The following is a 21,925-nucleotide window of genomic DNA, read 5'->3' on the forward strand; positions in this document are numbered from 1 at the left end:
TTCTTTGTAACTCTGGTTTGTCTTACAAATCTCAATAGCGTGTAAGGTAAGAATTAGTTAAAATCTAAGTGTCTTAATCTAGTTAATATACACAACGCCAAGAAAATAACTAACGATTTAAAATCAAGTCGAAGAAATCAAGAAAATTTGTAGTTTCCCCGATTTCTTTTAATTTTAGATCCTTAGCTACTTCTGTGGTCTGTCCCCATTTAGATCTTTTCGCGCTTCTTGAAGTTCCTCTTGGAGGCGCATCGATTGATTATGTCCGAAACGTGTGGCTTGTGCTCAAAGATCTTCATGAGCTGACTCTGTGCCTCGTTAATGCCCTCGGTGATGATCTTGCTGCGTTGGATATTGCCCTAGAAATATGATTTAATTATTACTAAACTCTTAATAGGTTTACTATAAGAAGCTTACCTTTAACAACTCAGTTACACGCTCCATTTCACTGTGCTTGTCCTTGTCCTTCTCCAGATCTTTGAGCATAACTTCCAGCTGGCCCAGGCTGACCATCTCCGATTCGTTCTGTTTCAAGCATAAAGCATGGTTGAGTTTCCTTAAAATGTATGAAAGTTCTAATCCTTACCAAGTCCTCCATTTGCGAGCTCAAATGATAGATCTTCCAGCCATTGATTTTGCCCTGGACATTGGGTTGATTGGCCAAATCAATCACGGTGGCACGACGCTCCTCTCTTGGCTTCACATCGGTATACCGATGGAAGTGATTGTTGGCCAACTTGTGGGTGGGCTTATATGTCTGCAAGAGGGAGAGAAATGTTAACCAAGTGCTCCCAAAATAAGGCCTTCAGTCAGAACTCACATTGAGCAGCGCACAGTTACGTGGACGACGGATGACAAAGTCCACCGGATTGGCATTCTCCTTGTTGCCCGTCACGGCCGGTGTACTGTTCCGATGGTTGGCATCGCCTGGAGCACTATTAGGTGTCGGCACGCCCGTTGGCGCTGCCGCTGCTGCCACCAGCAGCCCGCCATTGTTGTGCTTTTGCATGTAGGCAGCACCAGTTGGCGCAGTGGGTTCAGCACTAGGTGGTGGCAGCGAAAGAGATGCCTGACTTTGTGCAGAGTGCTGGCTGTCATTGCTGTAATTTATGAAAAACTGCCTTTAAAAATTCGTTGGGAAAGATATGCTAAGGCAACACTCACGTTGATCGTCGCGGCTTCTTTCTGGAGGAGCAGTCGTAGCTGGAGCTGGAGCTATTCCCCGTGCCGTTCAGTCGAGGACCTGCCTGCTGCGAGGAGGAACCCACCAACAGGTGGGCCGCTTGCTGCTGCTGCTGAGGAGGCTGTTGCTGCTGTGGCGTCGGTTGTTGAACATCCACAAAGGCGCTGTTGCCGCTACGAGCGCCCAGAGAGGCGTGGCTCAAGCCTTGTTGCAGGGATTGGTGCGTCGAGTACAGCTTCAAGGAGAACACAGAATTTAATAATTTCTCTAATGTCTGTCGTTGAATATTTACCTCATTGATGGGGTTAAAATGCGTGGCATTTTCGCGTGCAGCCGCTGGCGCATCGCCAATCCTGTCCTGCAATTGCTGTTGATCCACTCCGGGCGAGGAGTTGGCCGATACAGTAGTTGAGCCATCCGAGGAAGCCGGCGACTCAGCCCTCGAATTTCTCGTTGAAGAAACGGCGGTGCCAGCTGCTGTGGGTGCCACATTTGTTGCGCCGCCTCCGCTGGTGGGCAGCACTCCTCCATGTGTCGTAACCCGTTCCCGTTCCTTCTTGGCCAGCGCTTCCACAGTGAGCCCAGAGTTGAGTCCGCTGGATGTCGGCACTGCCACGGACACGGGCTGCAGATTGAAGGTGGTTCCCGGACTCGGACCGCTTGTGTTGCTCGCCATGGACAGCAACGTGGGCGCCAGATTCTTGGCCGCTCGGATGGGCGAACCCTCTGCATCCCGCTTGCGCATAAAGTTGGGCACCAACGATCCACCTCCGGCGGTTGCCTGCTGTGGATTGCCCCCCGCTCCAGTCGTTGTCACCTTCACCGAAGTGTGCAGCGGAATCACCATGTGCTGCGGCGGAGCACTGTTCGCTCCCGCTGGAATTATCAGCTGTTGGTGGGGGCCTATGGTCCGAGTAGCAGCTCCTCCTCCTCCAGCAGCGCCTGAGGGCAGTACAGTAAATGTGGCCTGGGAACCGACTCCCGCTGATCCGGCTCCAGCTCCAGTGGGCGCATGACTAGCGAAGGGCAAAGAGGACACCGACAAGCTGCCGCCGGCACTGCTCACCAACTGCGGCTGTGCCTGCGTGCTCTGCGTCACCGTGGTGGTGGTCAATGATAGAACCCCCGTGGAGGCTGAGGCCGGCATGGATTCGTAGTAGATTGTGGCAGCACTTCCCTTATCATCGATCTGAGAGAGAAAGTAAAATGAGAACACGTAAGAGATACGAGATTGAGAGCTAAGCGACAACGCACCTTCATTAGCTGACTCTGTGAAGCCACAACCGGATTCCAGGTACGCTGGAAACTTCCCACTGCTGGTCCAGTATTACCCGGTCCCTCCGAGCCTGGTGCAGCCGCCGTGGGAGCCGGCGTCATCATCATCTTGATGCCACCGCTAGCATTCTTGATGGGCGTCAGTGTACCGGTTAGGATGTTCCCCCCTGGACCAACTGCACCTCCTCTGCCGCTGATGGTCAGGGGTAAAACGGTTGCTCCGCCAGCAGCTGATGTGGCACCCGTCACGGAGCTGGGATTGACCACACTGGCCGAGACACTTGGCACTGATACCGCTTGAATGCTGGCCACACCTTGCGGCGTCATTGTGGGACCGCCAGTGCCTCCCGCTGTGGACAGTTTGCCGATGGGATTAAGCTGTGTGATGGTCAGCGATGGCTGCACCTTGGCCGTCATGGTAACAGGTGGTCGGATGCCTGCAGCAAAATTATAATGAAATAGATTTAAGGGATCAGCTCCTCGATTTCAACTTACCCATCTTGGCTGCTGCCGTGGTGCTCATCACGAAAGGCTGAAGCATCACATTCCCGGCCAGGCGGGCAGCAGATCCTATGATTTGCTGAGTGGTTCCCGTCGCCGGCTGCTGCAGTTGGATAATCCTCGTGGTGTGCAAGTTAGTGGCCGTCAGAGCAGTTCCACCGACCCCAGGTCCTCGGCCTGGTGCCACTGTCGCTCCCCCGGAGACGCTGACGGGCGTTTGGGATGGCGTAACGCTGGCATTTAGCTGCGGGATGCTCGGAGCCCTGATGCTGATGCTGGTCGTGTTTAACTTGGCCGCCGGAAAGCTCTTGCCCAGTGGTATGGGACGCACCTGCCGGGGCGTCACTGTGGTTCCCCCTGGCGTTGTGGTGGGCGTGGCCACTGCAAAACGTGGATTAAATTGCTGGCCAGGATTTGTATTGGCATTTGGCGTCGACACATTGGAGGAGTACACCAGCGTGGCTTGGTGCTGTCTCTGTGGCAGGACAGTGGCGACATAAGCCTGAGGACCGCCTGGACCCGTGGCCTGCTGGGGTGTCAGAGGCTGCCCAGTAGACACCGATAAAGCTGTCAAAATGAAAATCAATTAATAAAGGTGCTTGTGCAAATTACTGAGGCAAAAACTCACCCGTTGGCGCTGGCACTGGAGTAGCAGTGGTCACCACGCTGGCACCAGCCGACGTGGTAATGATGCGTTGGCGCGGCTGATGGATGGCTCGTATCAGTTGCACCTGTCCCGTTGGACTCTGCATCCAAGTGGCACTGTTGCTGGACGAGATCACCGTGGAGGGTGGCTGGGATGACACAGCCACTCCACTCCTGCTGACCGAAGCGGTTGCTCCGCGCACAAAGCCGCCCGATGTGCTTAAACCCGTGGGCGCTGCGGGCGTCACTGTGGCCGAGGCCGAGGATGTGGCTCGCAGAGGCGTGACCAAGCGCTGGCCAACTCCCACGCCAACGCCGCCCATCTGGGTGGCCGTGACACTAGCTCGGGGCAGATAGGCCTGTGTCACGGGTCTGGTGACCGTAATCGAAGCATTGGAGACACTCCTAGCTGGAGCAGCTGGTATGGCAGTAATCTGAGTCCTTCCCGTCGCTGTGACATTCTCCAGCTGCTTGATCATGGGCATCATGACGCGGACCTGCGTGGACTGGCCCCCAGCTCCGATAGCTCGTATGGAGGCCGCCGTGGTGGCTTGTCCCGTATTCAGGGAAATCGGTGTGCCCGCCAGGGAAGCCTGTTGGATGGGATTGGCTGCTGCCACCTTGATGGTTCCGGCGCTGAGGATCGGAGTGCCGGAAATGGATATCCCACCGCCGCCGTCGGCCTTCACGTGAGTGATCTTGGCGGCCACCGCCGAGTGTGCTGCAGAGGATGGCAAATGGGATGATGGCAATGAGTACTTGTTTATGACGCCGCGCAGCTGCAGTGGCGGATGCGAATGCGATACCAGGGATGCGGATGAAAATGCGGATGCGGACGCCACCGATGATGAAGATGGATGCAGCAAGGACAACGATGGCAGTGCATGGGGATGCAGTTGTTGGGTGCGTATCTTAATGGTTTTCAGGGGGGCTGTGCGGGCGGGCAGTGTGGGGTTTCTGTGAGATTTTTTTTTTATTAAAAGTTCCCAATGGAACACACAAACGATGGACGTACAAAAACGATGAATATATGGATTTTTAAATCGAAATTATCCACTTTTTGAAACTACACAAAATCATCAGAACAATTACGGGGTTGTTGGCAACCCTGCCACGAATGCACAGTAACAACAAAGCACACATACACACACTGAGAGCAGCAGTGCTGCGAAAGTAAGGCAGAAAGAGGAATAGGAAACAAACAGTGCGCGTATGAGAGAGCAAAAGAGAGGCGCTGAAATGTTATGTATACATACGCACACAATCGCACAATGCTAATACAGGGTTTATTCCACGAGTATATAAATATGTATGTATACATTCCACTTGGATATCGTTCAACATACCTGATGGCGCTGTAGCTGTACTTCCGCCGCCGCCACCCACCGTTCCTCCTCCCGCGCCGCCCTCGCTCGACGCACTCATTATTTCAGCTCAACTGGTCGATTTCTGCAAGACACAACAATTTCGAATCAGTCCACGTTCTACATTGTCTTCACCTTCTCCTCCCCTTTTCTCTTGTTATCTATGCACTATGTATCCACAAACTCGGAACTCAAGAACTTGTGGTAGTTCGCCTATTTAGTGGAGATGCTTACCTTTTATGCTAATTAGAAGCAATTGCGCTGCCGCGCAAATAGTATTTTACTATTTTCACCGCGCTTTCTATAAATTAACCGGATTTTCCTTATGTTTTTCTGATTCTTCCCTCTACGAATGCACAATGGTGAAGTCAGTGTTACCAGGCGGAGACATAAAAACCCCGTTGGTGAAACTATCGGCAGAAAATGCTTAACGATATTTGAAAATACTAATTTCACATTTATACTTTTTTTAATTTATATCGCTTACTTTAACAAATTATAGCAAGTTGATTAATATTGTTTTAAAATCAGAAATCCCATTACAGTAAATCAACTAATTAATTAGAATTATTAAGTTTAAGTACATTGGTAGCTTCGATATTTTTGCTAACCTGGTGGTTTCTTTCTCCTCTGCACGACTGGTAACACTGGCCATCCCCACCACCTCCAATTCTCTCAATCGTGTTTTCGTCTTACCTCTTTCCACTAGTCTCTCTGGCGAAGCAGTTGGAAAATTGAATTTTGCAAAGTTTTTCGCTGGGACCAAGATCTGAAATTGACAAAGCCAGAAAGGAACCGAGGCGATCGAGGGCGTCCGTGCGTGTGTGTGTGTGGGTGTGCAATCAATCCTGTGTTGTGCGGTGTGGGGGCGCAATTTAAAACCAATACCACACTGAAAACCGACACAATCACACACGGCCGAGAGCTAAAAAAGACACAGATTAATTCAATTACAAGTGAAATTCGAGTGAGTGGCCGTTAATGTCGTTCTGGCCACCAGCCACCAGGTGACCAAACAGGCCAAGCAGACGCGCGTTACGTGAAAAGCAGATCGCCAAGTGCCCACCATTCGTTGAAAAGAAAAAAATTGATTTTCCACAATTGCAATTGGAAGGCAAAGCCAAAGGCAAAAGCAAAAGCAAAGTAAAGCAGAGGAAGAGCCAACAGCCGTGCGTGCAAGTGTGTGAGTGTGTCCGTGTGAGGGGGTGTAAAAGTGGGAGAGTGGGAAGCGGAGGCGAAGACGAAGACGGAAACGGAGGGAGGACATCCAGGCGTCGCATCCTCGCATAATGAATATTGTCGGGGAATATGAATACAGCTCCAAGGATATGCTTGGCCACGGCGCCTTTGCCGTCGTCTACAAGGGACGTCATCGCAAGGTAAGATCCCAAAAATAATAACAAAACAACAACAATCTCACCGTTCCGACGCTTACAATTCCGTCATATTATTAACCTGTTTTTTACGACTGATTCGGCGCTTTGTTATTGTTTTCATTTTAATGTGGGGCTTGGTCGCATTTGTAAAACAACATCAACAACAACAGAAAACGTTAAAGTTATTAACAATGCGCCATTGTCAAAGGTAAACACGATATGTCGCCGCAGCGGCAAAGGCAAAAAATAAAGCCTAAAAGAATCCGGCAAATGTCGCGAAATTTAAAAAAAAAATCAGCTGATCACAGTGCAAAAAAAGTTAACACGTTAAAGAAATCGCATAAAATATTAGTTTATTTTTTTAAATTTAAAATGTGATGTGATTTATATTAATTTGAATCAGCTGGTTAGGGAAAGAGGGTTCTATAAACATAGACGTAGCTCGAGGGTTTATCACCGATATTTTCGATAGTGAAAAAGGTCCATATACCTGGTGGAAAAAGTTCTGGTACAGGATACATTTCACATCAAATGGTGACTCATGTACATAATTCAGAATTTCTAATTATTTCGGAAATGCGTTATATATCCCATATTTATTTACTCAAATTAAACATATTTTACTATATTTTTTCATATATTACTAAATCCCTCATAAAAGGTATGGTTTTATTTATTTTATAAAACTTTTTAACCATAATTTCACCTTATTATTAGCAACCAAGTTAAATATTTCGCCTTCCACTGTGCAAAACCGAATTGAACTACTGCTGAGCGAGAGAGTCCAGCAAAATCACAGCCCTTTGTTGTTGTTCAGGCGTGGTTATATGTATGTTTTGTTTTCCTTAAAATTTGCGTCTTTCTATTGTTTATTTTCTATTGCCTTGTGCGTTCCCCTCCTATTTTTCTAAGCGAATTTCGGTTGAGCTGCTGGCACACGCACGTGCTTTGGAGCGATTTCTTTTCGCGAGAGCCCCAGCAGAAGCATATCTACGTATTATTTATATACAGACACCATGGCGTATGAAAAATATGTGTGTATGGCATAAGTGTGTGCCATAGAAGTGCTTTTGAACTATTTCAGGGTCGTGGCAGAAATAATTAATTCTAAACAATTGCTAGGCTCGTTTTTTTTTCAGTTAAAGGGAGTGAGAAATTCTTATCGGTATTTCGAAGTAAATAAGAAAAAATATATAATAATAAAAGTTTATATAACATGATAAATTTATAGATTTTGCGACTTGTGTAAAAGTTAGGAATGTGACAAAAGAATGACTCGGTCTGATACTCAAAGCTGAAATGCCTTTTTATTGGTTTCATCTTCTCAAGCGACTTCATCATTAAAAGTTTATACAAATGTCTTAATAAGCTAATAAATCCTTCATTTAATCATTATAATATACTTTTAATTGTCATCAGGCTTAACCAGTTAGTCAAATAGCGTTCAGGTCAAGCAACTGTTATCACAAGCTCAGCTCATAAACAATTCAACATGCATCTATAAAAATAGTTGGGCATCCTAAATGGTTTGATCATTAATATGAATGAGCCTTTTTTCGTGTTTCATTCAATATACATATAAGCAAAACAAAAAACCAAATCAAAACAGAAAACAAGCAGAGAGTGAAAAGCTTTTTGAAGCAGCAACAGCTGCCAGTTATTGCATCAGCTGTTTTCTGTATCTGTGTGTATATCCATTAAAAACACGCACCTACATATGGGTGTTCATCTCCTTATACACAATATATATGTACCTACTTGAATTTCCATATGATCAAGCCAAAACAAAATTATCTTGCTCATATCATTCGCAAAACATTCAGTGTGTTCTGTTTTTCTCGTTCGACGATCGTGTTTTCATTAGTGCAACAAAGCAAAGAAAAAATCGGTCTTATCAACTTTTGTTTTCTTGTTTTCCTTTTTTTTTTTCTAAATTGCTCAAGTTCGTCGCGTCTGTGTAAATAAAATCACATTATTAATTACAAATGCAGTGTGACGACAAAAATAACAATAACAATGGGACAATCGGTTCACACGTACACCACCACCACCACTCACTTGTCTCTTTTCCATCTAGACACCGACGTAAGACCCTCTCTGTCACCCTCAACCTTTCCATCTCTGTCACCGTAGATTTGTCATTAATGGCCTCTCTTTCTTCCCTTTATTCACAAGTGATCTGTATCGAAAGTCGATTTAATTTTGGTTTTTTTCCGTCTGACGTTTCTTTTATTTAGTTATTTATTTATTTTTTTTTAACAGTAGAGACCCGCCATGGCTTGTTAAATTTATGATCGTTAATCATGTAATGAAAACCCCAAAGTGATCACTGGTATCTTGTTGAAGTTACTTGAATTTATTACATTACCTTTGTCATTCGATTTATTATGCCTTTTATAAGTAAAAAATTTTTTGGATTCTAGAAAGAGCCCTAGAGTTACCTAATTTTTGCACGCAGAGTAAGCATTTGTATCCGGTTAAAAGCAAATAGATTGTTATAAATACACTTGTGATAGATGTTTTTAGAAATTTTGACCGTGGGGGATACCCATGGAAGTTATAGGAGAAGTCTAAACCTTCAATCTCTATCTCGCTCGCTCTCACCTCAGATATTAGTCAAGTCCCGAACCGTGGTTTTGAATTTGATTTGATTATTAAACAAAGGACTGTTCCTTTTATTATCTTAATAATAGTTTAAAATACCTATGTGTATCTATTTATTTTACTTTAGACCATTGAATCCATTTCGACAAGAGTCGGAATGCGAGTTGAGCAGACTTTACTTCCCGCGTCTTTCCTTTTATGGCCATTACGCTTAACTGGTTTGTGGGAGCTACGCCGGTTTTCGATTTCTTTCCATGACTTAACATCGCCGTAATCACTTGGGTTACTTAAGCAGCTCGAAGGACAAGGCAATGCGGAGTGCTTGGCATTTGTATCTCCAGAAATGTATCTTTTGTCTGCACGTGCTCAGCGGCAGCGGAACATTCGCTAAAAATAGTCGAAGAACTAGTCTGTGTGTGTTTTTAACATGTGCAGCGCCAAGAGATACATACCCGTAAGATACTCGAAAAGGAAATCCTCTGCAGAGGATCCGAATCCAAAAATAAATGTCAGCTGCAGTGCCAAGTACGGACTGTCTGGTTAGATTCCATTTTTACTATCATGAATGAAGCCATCAATCTTTATCTGGCGGATACGACGGCATGTGCAAAACCAGACGACACGTGTTTCCATATTTCACAGAACGAACGCTCCGTTTTATCGCCCGCCAATTGCATAAGCTGGCTACGGCGGAATCATGCAAAAATTACGTTCTAAGCGCGTGTAATGTTTATTGTATTTCCAGACCGCCCGCCCCCTCCAGCCACAGAGCTCTATTGTGCAATCAGTTCTCGGTTCTCGTTTTGAGGCCTTTGCATATTCATTTCACTTTGTTTGTCCAAAGCAAAAATGCAATTGCATTTTGCATTTGATTTTGTCACCGTCTCTTACTTCATTTGCTGCATTTGGCTTTGAAAATGCATCTTGAGGAAGATTGAGATTGAGATAGATAGGGATCGGTCTAATCGTTGAGTTTGTTATGTGGTAGTGATTTAAATGGCTTTATAATCAATTTTTAAATGAAGCTTCTGGGCAGGCCCCTATTTAAATGATTAGCAAGTGTTTTCTACAAATTTAATTAGTATTTTTAAAAAGCCTGTAATTTCAGAGCTAGCTGGAATCAATTCAATTCATTTAAATGGAATCTTGACACTGTTTTCGTTATCAGTTTTCATAACACGAACCATTTGTGAATTATATCTTGAAAGAGTTAGAATAGGTTTAGTACAAATACAGTTTAAAGTTTGTTTAAGGAATCTGTGAAACCTTTAATTTTATTTGTATCTAAATTCAAATAAACGGAAGTCGAATGCTAGACATCGAAAACAAAAGAAACCCATCCCATAAACTCGAAATCACCTTTCTAATTCGTGATGATGGGAACAAGTTAAACACGTGCAGACAGAAACAAATTTGAAATTAACCAATAAATTATTCAGCAAATGCCGCCGCCAGACATCTTCCAGCATAATATACCAATTATCCAAGGTATTACTCACACAAACTAGTTTGGCATGTTCTCAGCTCCAGATCGGTGGTATTCTATATAAATTAGCCGGCCGACGTGTGATTCGATCAGGCGTAAATTATGCGGTATTGAAATAAAAGTTTTGCGTCGCAAAAAAATGAGAATTTCCGCGATTTGTTTGCAAAGTTGACGGCAGCGGCGGTGACCAGAGCTACATTTTCACCCGCCAAACCAGTTGAAGTTGTTTGTATCCATCAGATACGACGATACTCGGCTTGGCCTAGCCTGTGGATGAGGTGATGCACTTTTTTCTTGCTCGCTTTTGTCTCTGGCTTCACTCTTTCTCGCATTTTCTGCGCAATTATTATCTTTTTTGTTAGCTATTTTTGGCCAAAAGAAATGTTTTCCTTTCTTGTTGTTAGTTGAGGGGCCGTTGCACCTAAGACAGCACACAAAATAACAAATTTGCCTCGCCTTATCGAGCCTCTCCAGTTCGTTGAACCTTTTCCCTGCTTTTTGGGTGTTTTTTGTGTTGTTGATTGATGAAAAAATATCCAACTAACCTCGCTGCACCTTTTGGGGGTTTGGAGATCTCCGGGATCGGAGGTCGCTCTCTCCCAGTTTTCCCATTTTCCTCGAGGTGCCAGGTGCGGGCCACTTTCCCGTTCGCTTTTGACACAGTTTTCGCTAGCTCGCTTGGATGATTGAGGTGATTGGGTCAAGAACTGCCTCGGCTTCCGCTGCCCGGTGTCCGCAATTGTTTTTATTTTTATGGGTAATCTAATCTCAAGCGTTTTTATTATCTTAGACGGCGAATATAGAAGGTAAACGGAATATAATGGAGTGACGTAAAAGGCTAAATATAATGAGAGTTAAAACGTACGCCATTCAGGCTTTTTTGATATTGCAAAGTCATTTTAAGAAGTAAGGTTTTGTGAAAGAAAATGAACTGTTGCTTTGTTATTAGTATAGTTTTATTTTGGTTTTTTTCTATGTATTCTTATTAGTATGTAATGACTTACCACCAATTGTCTTCTGTAATCTCGTGGAGGTCTCAGGTTCAGCATCCATCAAACACCGGCTGAGGCTTAACAACAGATGCAGTTGAACTCACTTCAAGATTGTCTCTCAAACAAACAAACAAAAGTGCATGGGCCCTGTTATCGGTCAGAAGCTGCAAGAATAGCTTGTTTAAGTGCAGCTTGCAGAAAAAGAATATTAAGAAATAAATGTAAATTGTATAAATAACATACAGCGAGAGATTATGAGGGTTAAGAGAACATATCGATTGTCATTTCCATTCAAGCAACACGTGAACACAGGGAGGTGATACGATATTCCATGAGGAAACCTAAAGAGTGTCCGGCTACAAAGGCACCCACTAGTTGTATGTTTAAAAGCTGTATACTTAAAAATGAATAAAGTCAACACAATCAAATATTCGTATGGATTTATTTTGGCAAAACTAGATTTTTATTTTGAATCCATGTTCTAATAGGATAAAACCCATTCGATACTGTATATAGCCAACACTATTCACATTTGTGCTTCCTTGTAGTAGGCAAACTTGTTTAAATTTACACTTTCGTCTTTTGTTGTGAGCTTTAGCCAGAGGCAGACGGCGAAGCGAGCAAACACAGACAAAGAGTCATTGTCACCTGCTAAGTAAAAAGCAAATAAGGTGACCATATCCAGGAGAAATCGACGGGGTGAAGGAGCAGGGCCTCGAGGTGCACTAAACGACGTCCGTCGGGCCTTATCAGTGAAGCGATTCAGCCGGTTAACTCAACCCGTTAGCTGCTGGGGCTGCAAGTCCCGGCCAAGTTCGTCACTCGACAAGCGCTCGAGTAAACAATCTTATTCACCGCAATTATGGGCTTTCCCCCGGCCTCTTTCGGTCTGCCTGCCGGTTGAATGCGTTTTTGCGTATCTAATAATAACGACTAACCGAGCGAGACCCTCCAACACGTTGCCGGGGCCGTCGCTTCTGGGATCACGATTTGCATTTTCCGGCATTTCCCCGTTTCGGTGCGTGCTAATTGAAGCAGGCCAAAGGCTTTTGCCCAAGGAGAATGTAAACATTTCAAAGGCAAATTTATGGCAACAGCTGGATGCGCAGATTATGGGATTTAGATTGGAGCAGCAGGAGTTCTCGTTTGAGTTCTCTAGGAACGCGTCTCTCTATACACTTTTCGCAGTAGACAGGTCAGGGACCTGAGAAGACAGAACAATTTACCAAAAAGACATTTTATTTAACCGGGAAAGTGAAACTTGGGAAGCTAATGAAATAATTACATAGATTCAATAAATTTTCATTATTTGAAATTTAAATAATCTAACGCATAAAACCAAAATTAAAGTAATAAAAAAGACAATAAACAAAACCTTTGAAGTCACAAGTAAAACTCTAAATAGCTTTTTAAGTAAATGACCGATAAATAACTTTATTTTTAGGCCATACAATATGCACATCATTCCCAAACAAACAATCCCCTTTTGTGCTTCCGATTCAAAACAATCCAAAAAGGCGATACCTTAACCCAAGTATTCAATGCGTTTTGTTTTTTGCTAATTTTGTGTCAATCGAATTCCAAAGCGAGTGAATTGATTCATTTCGTTGACTTTGGTTTATAATTCGGTTGCCCGTTCAATGACTTTGGAGTGACTAACCCTCGATTAAGTATTAATGAAATGTTTTCCTTCTTTTCTTTCTCTTTTCTGTTTTTATAGAAACACATGCCGGTGGCCATCAAGTGCATCACGAAAAAGGGGCAGCTGAAGACGCAAAACCTGCTTGGCAAGGAGATCAAGATCCTGAAGGAGCTCACCGAGCTGCACCATGAGAATGTGGTGGCTCTGCTGGACTGCAAGGAGTCGCAGGATTGCGTCAGCCTGGTCATGGAGGTAAGCGAGCTAGCATTAACATTAACATTAAGCTAACCGCAAAGAGCGGCGAGAGATTCATAAATATTAAATGCTTTCATGGCTAAAACGTGTGTGAGTCTGACTCAGTCCAGTTGATTGTGGGGGGTGGGAATTGTAAAGTAAAGTGCACGTCGGCCAGGTTCACGTCATTCCCACTGAATGACTACCCCGGTGCCCTCCTCCTCTTACAGACCTCCACCTTTTGACCAAAATGCTACGCCATTAATTGCGGAAGTTGCGAAATGAATTCGTAAACAAAAATAAAGTGGGAATAGAACGGCCAAAGCCGCCGATTGGCGTCGAATGCTTGCTACTTATGAATGCCTGTATCTTAAAAGTTTATATCTTTAATAATTTTCGTAACCTCCTTAAGTAAGCTTATATTCCTTGTTAAACAAAGAGTTGTGCCTTGATTGATTCTAAGGAATGTGTACGTGGTTATTTAAATATTTCATTGACGAACGAAAACTATTTATATAAGTTGTAGCACACACTTTTAACTAGTATTTTTAATGGCCTTAATTAATATAAATTAGGTTATCTAAATCCCAACAAACGTTATGCTACCATTTACTTTTTCTCTTTGTTTTCCTCTTATTTTTATTGTTGGTTTATTCATCGTTTCTGTTTTTGTTAAAACGCATTTTGTTGATTTACACCCATACAAGCGCACCTTGGATACCAAATGTATATTTAACCTCAAGTTTGTTCAACTTAATTTGGGTTACAGGTGTTTGCGTACTTTTAGCGGCCAGTGTTGCGCTGTTTATATACAATCTATTATCTTGAAATTAGGTCAAATGCCCGTGGCACGAGAATTAGCTTCCTCCTGTTTTTTTTTTGCGAGAATTTTCACTTATAAGATTGGATAGGGTTGTTTTCTTACAAAATACCCTAGAATTTCGAAAGGGAATTAGTTTTGGGTAATAAAACTAATGTAAAAAATCTTAACAATAGGTACACATTTTTTTATAGATAAGTTTTTTTTAAGTTATAAGTTTTATCAAATACCTTTTGCAACAAACAAGGAATTAGCTTATGTTTTAATGTCAAGATGCAATTTATACGATTTAATAGGGGCTATTATTTTTTTTTTATTAGTTTAATAATCCATTAAATGTCGTTTTCCCAGATTATTGTTAAAAGTTCTCTCTTAAGTCTTAACAAGGATACAGCTTGGTCCAAAAATGCTTTCTGGGACTTCAGTAAAACCAAAAACCAGTTCTATAGGAAACAAGATATTTTCTAATATATTTCAATCGTATGAAGAGTATTTTCAAAAAAGTTTCTAACTTAAGGTAATGGTGCTTTCAAAATAAACCTAATCTGTTGCTTTTTTGTTTTGTTTTTAGTTTGGCTTCCAATAGCCACATTGTTGTGGCCACGCGATTGCATGTCATCGACATAACAAACATACATTCATAGGTGGAGCTGCGAGATAGGGGTGTAGCGATAGGGAGTGTTTCATCTGCCATTCAGCCGTTGATACACAATTCGATCGCCTGACTTTGGCCCCATTCGCCATGTTTACTTTGCCCCTGTGCTGGTATTCTAATTTGTTGGCCACCGGAGAGACTCCTCCGTTTCCCCGAAATTAATCGGTTCGTTTTGTGCTGTGTTGATGATTTTTATTGGTTCTCGGCCACGTGCTATTCTATTCCGTTTTTCCCACAATTCGTTGGCTACTGCTTGTTTATTTATCTTGCCAATATTTTACGATGTTTACACGTTGCTTAATTTGTTGTCTGTTGTCTGGGGATAAATATATGATAGGATAAGTGTGGGATATCAAGCAAGGTTATCAGGTGTCGGGTTTCCGGAATATGTCCGCTGGACCAGAGAGGGTTTTCTGATTTCAGTAAACAAAGATAACGAAGCATACATAAACACAGATGTCCCCTTTTCCCTTTATCTTAAGTAAATAATCATATCTAAAGTAATGTTATCTTTCTAAAACACATTTTCCATTGCTTACTATTTACAATAATTATTTTTATTGTATTTTGGCAAAAGTCTATACATTTATATAGCTAAAGTCAGCTCTAAGAACTAATGTTATCTAGGTGTTACATTAATTTAAGTGTTGCGATGGAAATTTTCTTATTGAAACTAGACCTAGGACAGAGCCAGGAGTGTGTGTGTGCGCGGTGTGTGTGCCATATGTTTTTGGTGTGTGTGGGATCCCATTTCCCAAGCTCCCCTAAAGAAAAGAACGCTAAGCGACTAGGCAGGCAGCTTAACCTACTCCGACTAACAACTAGAATCTAACAAAAGGATTGGGAATTAACTTCCTGGTGGTTGTGCGGGCGAACGAACAATGGAGAAGAAACTACAATTAGGTGTGACGTCAGTTAAAGGCGACTCAAAGTAGTTAACTAATTATCCAATTAGATCTATTTATAATCTAGCAAAAATGCCGCCAAAATGGAATTGGTTTGTTCTGAAAACTGGAGGATAGGATTCTTTTCTTCTGGATGTTGTTGTTTTGGAAAGTTCTCTTAGGCTAGCTTATTCAATGGTATCTCCTCAGTGGGATGGACCTGATCCTTTGGCTCCTTTGGTTTGCTAGTGCGGCAGCATTTGGTTTTGATGCCGCCAATGTCCTTGCGGCAAATGAGGCCAATGACAATGCCAATCACGGCCAAAGCCATGATGCCTAAAAGGGGGAGTGACAATATTAGTAAAAATTCAATAACTGACACTTAATAGCTAAGAACAATTTAAACCTAGTTTACGCACAGATTAGCAACGTGTTGATGGCCTCCTGGGAAATGGGCACCTGGTAGGGCTTCTCCTTCTCGGTGGACGTCTCCACACTGTCCCCGCTGTTGCTCTCGGTCACCGAACTCAAGATTCCGGCCTTGACCACATCTGTGCTGTTGGCCATTTTGCCCCGATTGCGAGTTGCTGTTACACCCAAAATAGACAGTATTAATATGATGATTTTTAATCCGATCCCACCATTGTTTACCCGTTCGTGGCGGTGCTGGAGTTCCGGTGGCTGGCTTCGCTGTGCTGGTGGCTAATGTGGGCAGATTCGTAATACGAATGAACGGCGGATCCGTGGCCGTAATCAGACTCTCGTTGAAGGAGGTGCCCAGAACGAGCTCGTAGCAGCTGACATCAAAGTGCCGGAAGCTGATGTTATCAATGGACTTGAGCAAGTTACACAGCTCCTCGATGTTGGGCTGGTCCAGCTCCGGCAGCTTCAGTTTAATTAAATTTTTTAGCGGCGTGAAAGCTCTCGTATTGATTTGCTGTCAAGTGAAAAAGAGAAAAACATACTGTGAGCCAGAGTGGGACGACTATATGGTGTTGGGGAGCACTCTCAGCTGTGTTGGGGCTGCGCCAACTGTCGATAGAACGATAGCAAGCAGGAGAAGCCGACTCTAACGATAGTGCGATAACTTTGGCGCTCGATTGCTCACCTGTTTGAAATCGTTGTTGTTCAGCCGGAGTACTTGCAGCGCACTCATGTTTTCGAACGTCTGCTCCGGTAATTCCGTCCAGCTGCAGTTAGAGCAACTGAATTCGACCAAGTTCGGTTGGTTCAAGAAGGAGCCGTCCAGTCGCTGGGTAATCGTATTATTGCTCAAATCCAGCTGTATCAACTCCTTGGCGGCGGAAAAGGTGTCGGGATCGATCTTGGTAAGGCGATTGTTGGCCAATCTCAGTCGCTGCAAACGCTCCGAGCCTTGGAAGACCTGAAAAATTAAAGATTGTAGTATTATTTCTTAAGTAAATTAATTAAATTAATTAAAATATATATAACTAAAGACACCTCTTTCAGATTGTAACAGAAAATATAGCTCCACAACTCACCTCCTTGTCTATGTTACTGATCAAATTGTGGTTTAGAGTGATTTCCACTGCTCTTGAGAGATTGGCAAAATCCTCGGGTCTTAGTTCGGCAATCACATTGTGGCTCAAATCAATAATAGCCGCCGTTTTGGGCAAATCCAGGGGAACATGAGTTAAATGCGCGTTCGTGCACTGAACGTACTTGAAGTCCTCCAGGCAAAGGCAGTTGCGAGGACAACTGGGCTCCAGGACATGGTTACTGCGTCGTGGTATATCTACAAAAGGATCAATTTGAATTATGGATATATTTAAAGCAAGTGATTAAACTCCTTGACTTACTAAATATTGGTCGAAATGTAGTTGTGGTCGATGAGGAGGATAATTCTGGCATCAGTCTATTTTCTGCCGTCTCTGGCACTTCCTTGTCTGTCGTTTCGTCACTGTAGTCATCATCATTATAGTCATAATCGTCATCGGTGTTGGGCAATAGCTTTGCCTCCTCGCTGCCCGCCGGAGCGGCATTCGTGTGGCTAATGCTAAAAAATAAACAACAATAAGATCTTTTTATATCAAATGAAAAAAAAAAACAAATTGCTTAAAAAAGGTAAAACTCATTACGTATACAGCAATTAGTTGACAAGTTTGTAAAGTCGTTTTACCAAAAAACCCCAAAAAACTGTCAATATTTGGCTTTAGATTGGCAGTTCTAAGCAGAACGCGCTTACATCATTCGTGTCTTGAAGGCAAACACACCTCGCTAATTTGTCCTGAAAACGCTCTTGACCTATTTTATTATAGCCACGCCATCGTCTCTCACTCAAGCACACATATTCGTGATAATTTTGCTCGTGTCGGCGTCTCCGGTTTCCCCACTATCATTATACGCTTTTGTTTATGTTTGGTCCGGCAGAGAGCATGAATGAATATATGTACATATGTTGAAAAACATACGTATTACTACATACAGCTGTGGCCAAATTTACAGCTCATTCATTGAAGCGAAGAAAGAGTTTATAAGCTACTATGAAAAACAATAGAAGGTCCTCTAAAAATTGATTTATGTTAATTTAAAACAATTTATATTATATAGTTAATGCTCATTTTTAATGTAAAAGGTTTTAAGCAATTTTTAAATAAATTTACTTTTTTTTTATAATTTGTAATTTGTTTAAAACAATTACGTGTACTATGTAAATTCTTTAAATTGTAAATTCACATTTACTGAAATGCTCTTGAAAATCGTCTTATACTCCTGATATGCACTGTATAATCACTGTAAAAACGAGACAGACAAAACCCGTTTACGTCATGGCAAAAGAGACAACTTGACCGGTTTTTAGTTTACGTTTTCGTTACTCTCACTTTTGCCATTTGTTTATTTTTTGCTTTCTGTGGTTCAGCGTCGCCTGATTCTAAATCGTTCGTTATCCTGCTTTTGGCGACTTCGGATCTAGTTGGTTGGGGGTTTTATGGATGGAACAGTAGTTCAAGTGCGTCTTAAAAATGTCATTTAGAAGTCTCTTCAATTGCGTGACAGTTGAGTGAAGTTTCAATGACTGTTGAAGATACTTGTCAGGCCATAAAAGTGCTAAATTAGACCGAATAACCGATTTTATATGGAACCGAAGCTTATATCTGAAGTGTAGTAGCGATAAGAAATGGATAGTATATTTCTACCGACTAATAAAGATATTAAAATCGAATATTACCCAATTGCCTTCAGGCTTCAGTTAACTGCAGGTTTACCTTTATTACGAAAGATCATAAACTGTAACTAAGCATGACGACCTAGTCAACTTGCGATTTAATTCCCTTGACTACTTACAGTGAAATGTTTTAAATTGGATGCGGCACTTAAAAGCATTTTAAGTGAATGGAAAAGGAGAAAATGCCTAAAAATCAATAGGACAAAAGTCGTTCGCTACACTGAAGTAAATGGTGGTATTAAATCACTACTAAGATGATATAAAATAATATTTTTTATATAAATATTGGTTTACTGATTGGGTTAAATCATAATTGAATATCTTTTCGTAAAGTACACAAAATATCACCTTATTTATGTTTTTTCTGTGTACCCTAGCTAAAGGAAGTGAGGCTAAGCCAAATCTGAGTCGTAAATTCTTAGCTAACAACAGGAAAAGCGAGACAGTTGTAAATTTCTGTGCTATTTTCAAATGGTTCGATCGATATTTACGTGCCCTCTAATTTAGCGACTCCCTAGCAAATATCAATGAGCAAGCACTCATATGATAAGAAATAATGGTATAAATGATTGGACAAGCGCATATTGTTATTATTTTTATCAGATTATGCGATCGCGATACGATTAGGCATAGAGAGTGTAAACTCATGCAATTAGAGGAGCTGTTGCCGAGGTCTATCAATAAAAAGTTTGCTATTATTTTATAAGCCAATTGCGTGAGCATTCCGTTCGGCATTGGTATCTCAAGCAGTGAGCGGGTCAAAGTCCCGTTGTACGGGTTCACCTGTCGGTATTCCGATTCGAGTTGAATTAATCACTTGTGAGCATTTCTCAATGGAAACTTTGTACTTTGTTTTATTTATTTTATTTCTCCCTTTTCGGAGCTTTCTGTATCTTTTATCAAGTACAAATTTATTAAAATAATCCCAACCAACCCTGCGTCACTTTTCAAATAGGAAATTCAAATTTTTCTTTTGTTTAACAATGATGTCGTCTAGGGCTTTTCTCATTTTAAATATTTATTGGAAATTGATTTTTTACCTTACGCTTAGCAAGAATATCAGCAGTAATCCAAATTTGTAATACACGTGCATTATGATTTATTATTTGTTTATTCGCTGGCGCTGAGCCCTTTGTTTCGTTTTAACGATTTCACTGGGTTTTTGCAAGGTTTGTTTGTTCTAATATTTATGTTTATTTGGTGAGTCTCATTTCATTTTCTTTGATTTTGCTTTAGCTATATATAAATAGATTTATTTTATTCATTCAGCATGTGCTGTTTCGTATTTCACTATTCACTTGGAATTATTTGCTTATTTACTTTTTATTGGGTTTGCCGGCTGTTTGAGTTTTGCCAAAAGTTATTAAATTTATTTTTCGCAATTTGTTCACTCCGTTCGCACGAACATTTCCATTCGCAAGTCGGCTCTTAAATGAGCGAAATAAGAAAATCGCGAACAAATGCAGCGAACATTTTGAACAGGTGAGCGCGCTGGCAGTGGCGTAGTCAGAAAGGTATGGATTTGGGGGGTTCAAAACCATTCATTGAGAAATTTTTTAGATAACCTGCTTTATGTCTTAAATAGATTTTTACATCACTTAAAGATGTTAAAAACCCCCAAAAATGTATATCTACGCCACTGCATGCGTGTGTGCTTAAGAGAGAGTGACAGACTGGGAGAACACGAGAGAGTGGGAGTTAGTCTCTCAGGCGCCAGACCTGTCGCCTCCTTTATCTGGGCTCTCTGCCTCGTCTTTAATCTCTCCGATGTTTAGCTTGATGTTTAGCCGTTATTCCTAATCTTATCAGTTTCCAATTGTAATTCCAATTGCTCTCTTTCTTGATTATTGTTTTCATTTTTCCTACACTAAAATTTTGATTCACATAATAGTTATTGGAGTTCTTAAAAATTAATCGATTTATTTAATAAATTACTTCTTGTTACTAATAATAATTTATTTCATGGCATATTTAAAACTGGTGATATTTTTATATGAATTGAGTCACTGGAACTTTTTTGATTTAAACAGATAATGTGGGCCATAAACTTTGTTTATAAAACAGACAAAAGCATTGTGAATTATACTAACAATGAATAAGGCTTTCTTTAATAATATTCACATATTATAATCACTAATTAAGATTATACAATTAATTCAGTATTTCTATCGGTATGTTAAACTGTGAACTTTGGTTTGGGGAAACTTGATTACTAATTGTCGTTTTTTTTTTTTTTTTTCTAAGGAACGTAAAGATAATGAGTTCTTGAAGATTTTTTACATAATTTATAGGAATAGAAAAACCGAAAATGACTAAGCCAATTACAAATTTTGGATGTTTTTGATTTTCGAGGGAGGAGCACTTGATTCCCCGAGTTGCGAGTACTAAGTTAAGCGCTTGTTTTAATTCCATTTCATGTCACTCTCTGTTGATTACTGGGTACAATATATATGTACATATATAATCGTATGTATGGCGGCATGCTTTATTTTTTATCGCCTAGAAAATGTTGACCTTTAGTCCATTGCCTTTACTTGGAATAACGATTCGCGTTGTTTTTATATATATTATTTAAGGAACCATATTCCGGAGTTATTGGCAGAGTTTCACGTCAAAATCTGAGTACCGAATTCCGTTTTTAATTTTTTTGTATTATTATTGTTTTATTTTCGTGGATTTCTTTGTTGCCGCTGACAGCTTTCACAGTTATTCCGTGCGTATCGCGCGAGCGTCGTAGAGAGAATGAGCTATGAGCTTGCTAAGGCCGCAGAAGCGTCAAGCTCAAATTTTGAGAGCTATTTGCGGAGCTTAAGAGAGTTTTTGTCTCTCTTTGCTTTAATATCTCGATTTTCCCTTTCTTCTTGAAAAAGCCCAAAAGTGTTTGTTTTTTTTTAAATGAACCTGAGTGCATTTTCCAATAAATCGCTGACTCATCCGCACTTGTTGCTGGGAATTTATATACCCTTTGTATTTCCCGCTGGTATTGCACATATCTTTATTGCTAAAAGAAAAAGAATATTTATTCGTTTCCCATTTCATTTCCACTCTTACTTTTATTTTTATTGTAATTGCAATTG

The 21,925-nt window shown here is 41.6% G+C and overlaps 3 protein-coding genes across 8 annotated transcripts in view; 1 reads left to right on the forward strand and 2 right to left on the reverse strand.

The window, feature by feature from the left end:
- Sap130 (Sin3A-associated protein 130) lies at window positions 1-5,337 on the reverse strand. Of its 2 annotated transcripts, none has more exons than XM_017160912.2 (11): window positions 5,203-5,337; window positions 4,951-5,053; window positions 3,588-4,325; window positions 2,954-3,526; window positions 2,438-2,895; window positions 1,476-2,372; window positions 1,165-1,418; window positions 821-1,100; window positions 587-757; window positions 418-525; window positions 1-359 (listed from the first exon to the last, which is right to left on the reverse strand). In XM_017160912.2, the coding sequence occupies exons 2-11, from the start codon at window positions 5,027-5,029 to the stop codon at window positions 210-212; spliced, it is 3,708 nt and encodes a 1,235-aa protein (XP_017016401.1). In that variant the 5' UTR covers window positions 5,030-5,053; window positions 5,203-5,337; the 3' UTR covers window positions 1-209. The 2 variants fall into 2 exon arrangements, with proteins under 2 accessions (XP_017016401.1, XP_017016400.1); XM_017160911.2 differs by having other exon boundaries at window positions 3,588-4,535.
- Window positions 4,371-21,925, forward strand: part of Atg1 (serine/threonine-protein kinase unc-51-like protein Atg1) — a 24,862-nt gene continuing 7,307 nt past the window's right edge. For 2 of the 3 annotated variants that reach the window (XM_017160892.3, XM_017160893.3), the window contains exons 1-2: window positions 5,678-6,347; window positions 13,147-13,320. In XM_017160892.3, coding sequence (XP_017016381.1) covers window positions 6,258-6,347; window positions 13,147-13,320 — 264 coding nt within the window. In that variant the 5' untranslated portion in view covers window positions 5,678-6,257. Of the gene's footprint in view, window positions 4,508-5,677; window positions 6,348-13,146; window positions 13,321-21,925 lie in introns of those variants that run through there. The other variant, XM_070285765.1, reaches the window with a different exon arrangement.
- LOC108070430 (leucine-rich repeat and transmembrane domain-containing protein 2) lies at window positions 15,302-21,565 on the reverse strand. Of its 3 annotated transcripts, none has more exons than XM_017160898.3 (8): window positions 21,383-21,565; window positions 19,889-20,084; window positions 17,482-17,678; window positions 17,164-17,417; window positions 16,770-17,045; window positions 16,313-16,598; window positions 16,081-16,248; window positions 15,302-15,997 (listed from the first exon to the last, which is right to left on the reverse strand). In XM_017160898.3, exons 2-8 carry the CDS (start codon window positions 19,939-19,941, stop codon window positions 15,840-15,842), a joined length of 1,392 nt encoding a protein of 463 aa, XP_017016387.1. In that variant the 5' UTR covers window positions 19,942-20,084; window positions 21,383-21,565; the 3' UTR covers window positions 15,302-15,839. The 3 variants fall into 3 exon arrangements, with proteins under 3 accessions (XP_017016387.1, XP_017016386.1, XP_070141867.1); XM_017160897.3 differs by having other exon boundaries at window positions 21,363-21,565; XM_070285766.1 differs by having other exon boundaries at window positions 21,475-21,489.

The sequence above is a fragment of the Drosophila kikkawai genome, chromosome 3L (assembly GCF_030179895.1).
Source record: "Drosophila kikkawai strain 14028-0561.14 chromosome 3L, DkikHiC1v2, whole genome shotgun sequence".
NCBI lineage: Eukaryota > Metazoa > Arthropoda > Insecta > Diptera > Drosophilidae > Drosophila > Drosophila kikkawai.

What these genes read in the sequence shown, in the direction of transcription:
- LOC108070430 (XM_017160898.3), bottom strand. Translation starts at nt 19,941, where the DNA reads ATGCACGTGTATTACAAATTTGGATTACTGCTGATATTCTTGCTAAGC. An exon ending in TCAGTAACATAGACAAGGAG is followed by an intron (nt 17,046 to 17,163) that starts GTGAGTTGTGGA and finishes TTAATTTTTCAG; the next exon opens with GTCTTCCAAGGCTCGGAGCG. An exon ending in CATCAACACGTTGCTAATCT is followed by an intron (nt 15,998 to 16,080) that starts GTGCGTAAACTA and finishes TCCCCCTTTTAG; the next exon opens with GCATCATGGCTTTGGCCGTG.
- Sap130 (XM_017160911.2), bottom strand. Translation starts at nt 5,029, where the DNA reads ATGAGTGCGTCGAGCGAGGGCGGCGCGGGAGGAGGAACGGTGGGTGGC. An exon ending in CACGGCAGCAGCCAAGATGG is followed by an intron (nt 2,896 to 2,953) that starts GTAAGTTGAAAT and finishes ATTTTGCTGCAG; the next exon opens with GCATCCGACCACCTGTTACC. An exon ending in CACAGAGTCAGCTAATGAAG is followed by an intron (nt 2,373 to 2,437) that starts GTGCGTTGTCGC and finishes TTTCTCTCTCAG; the next exon opens with ATCGATGATAAGGGAAGTGC.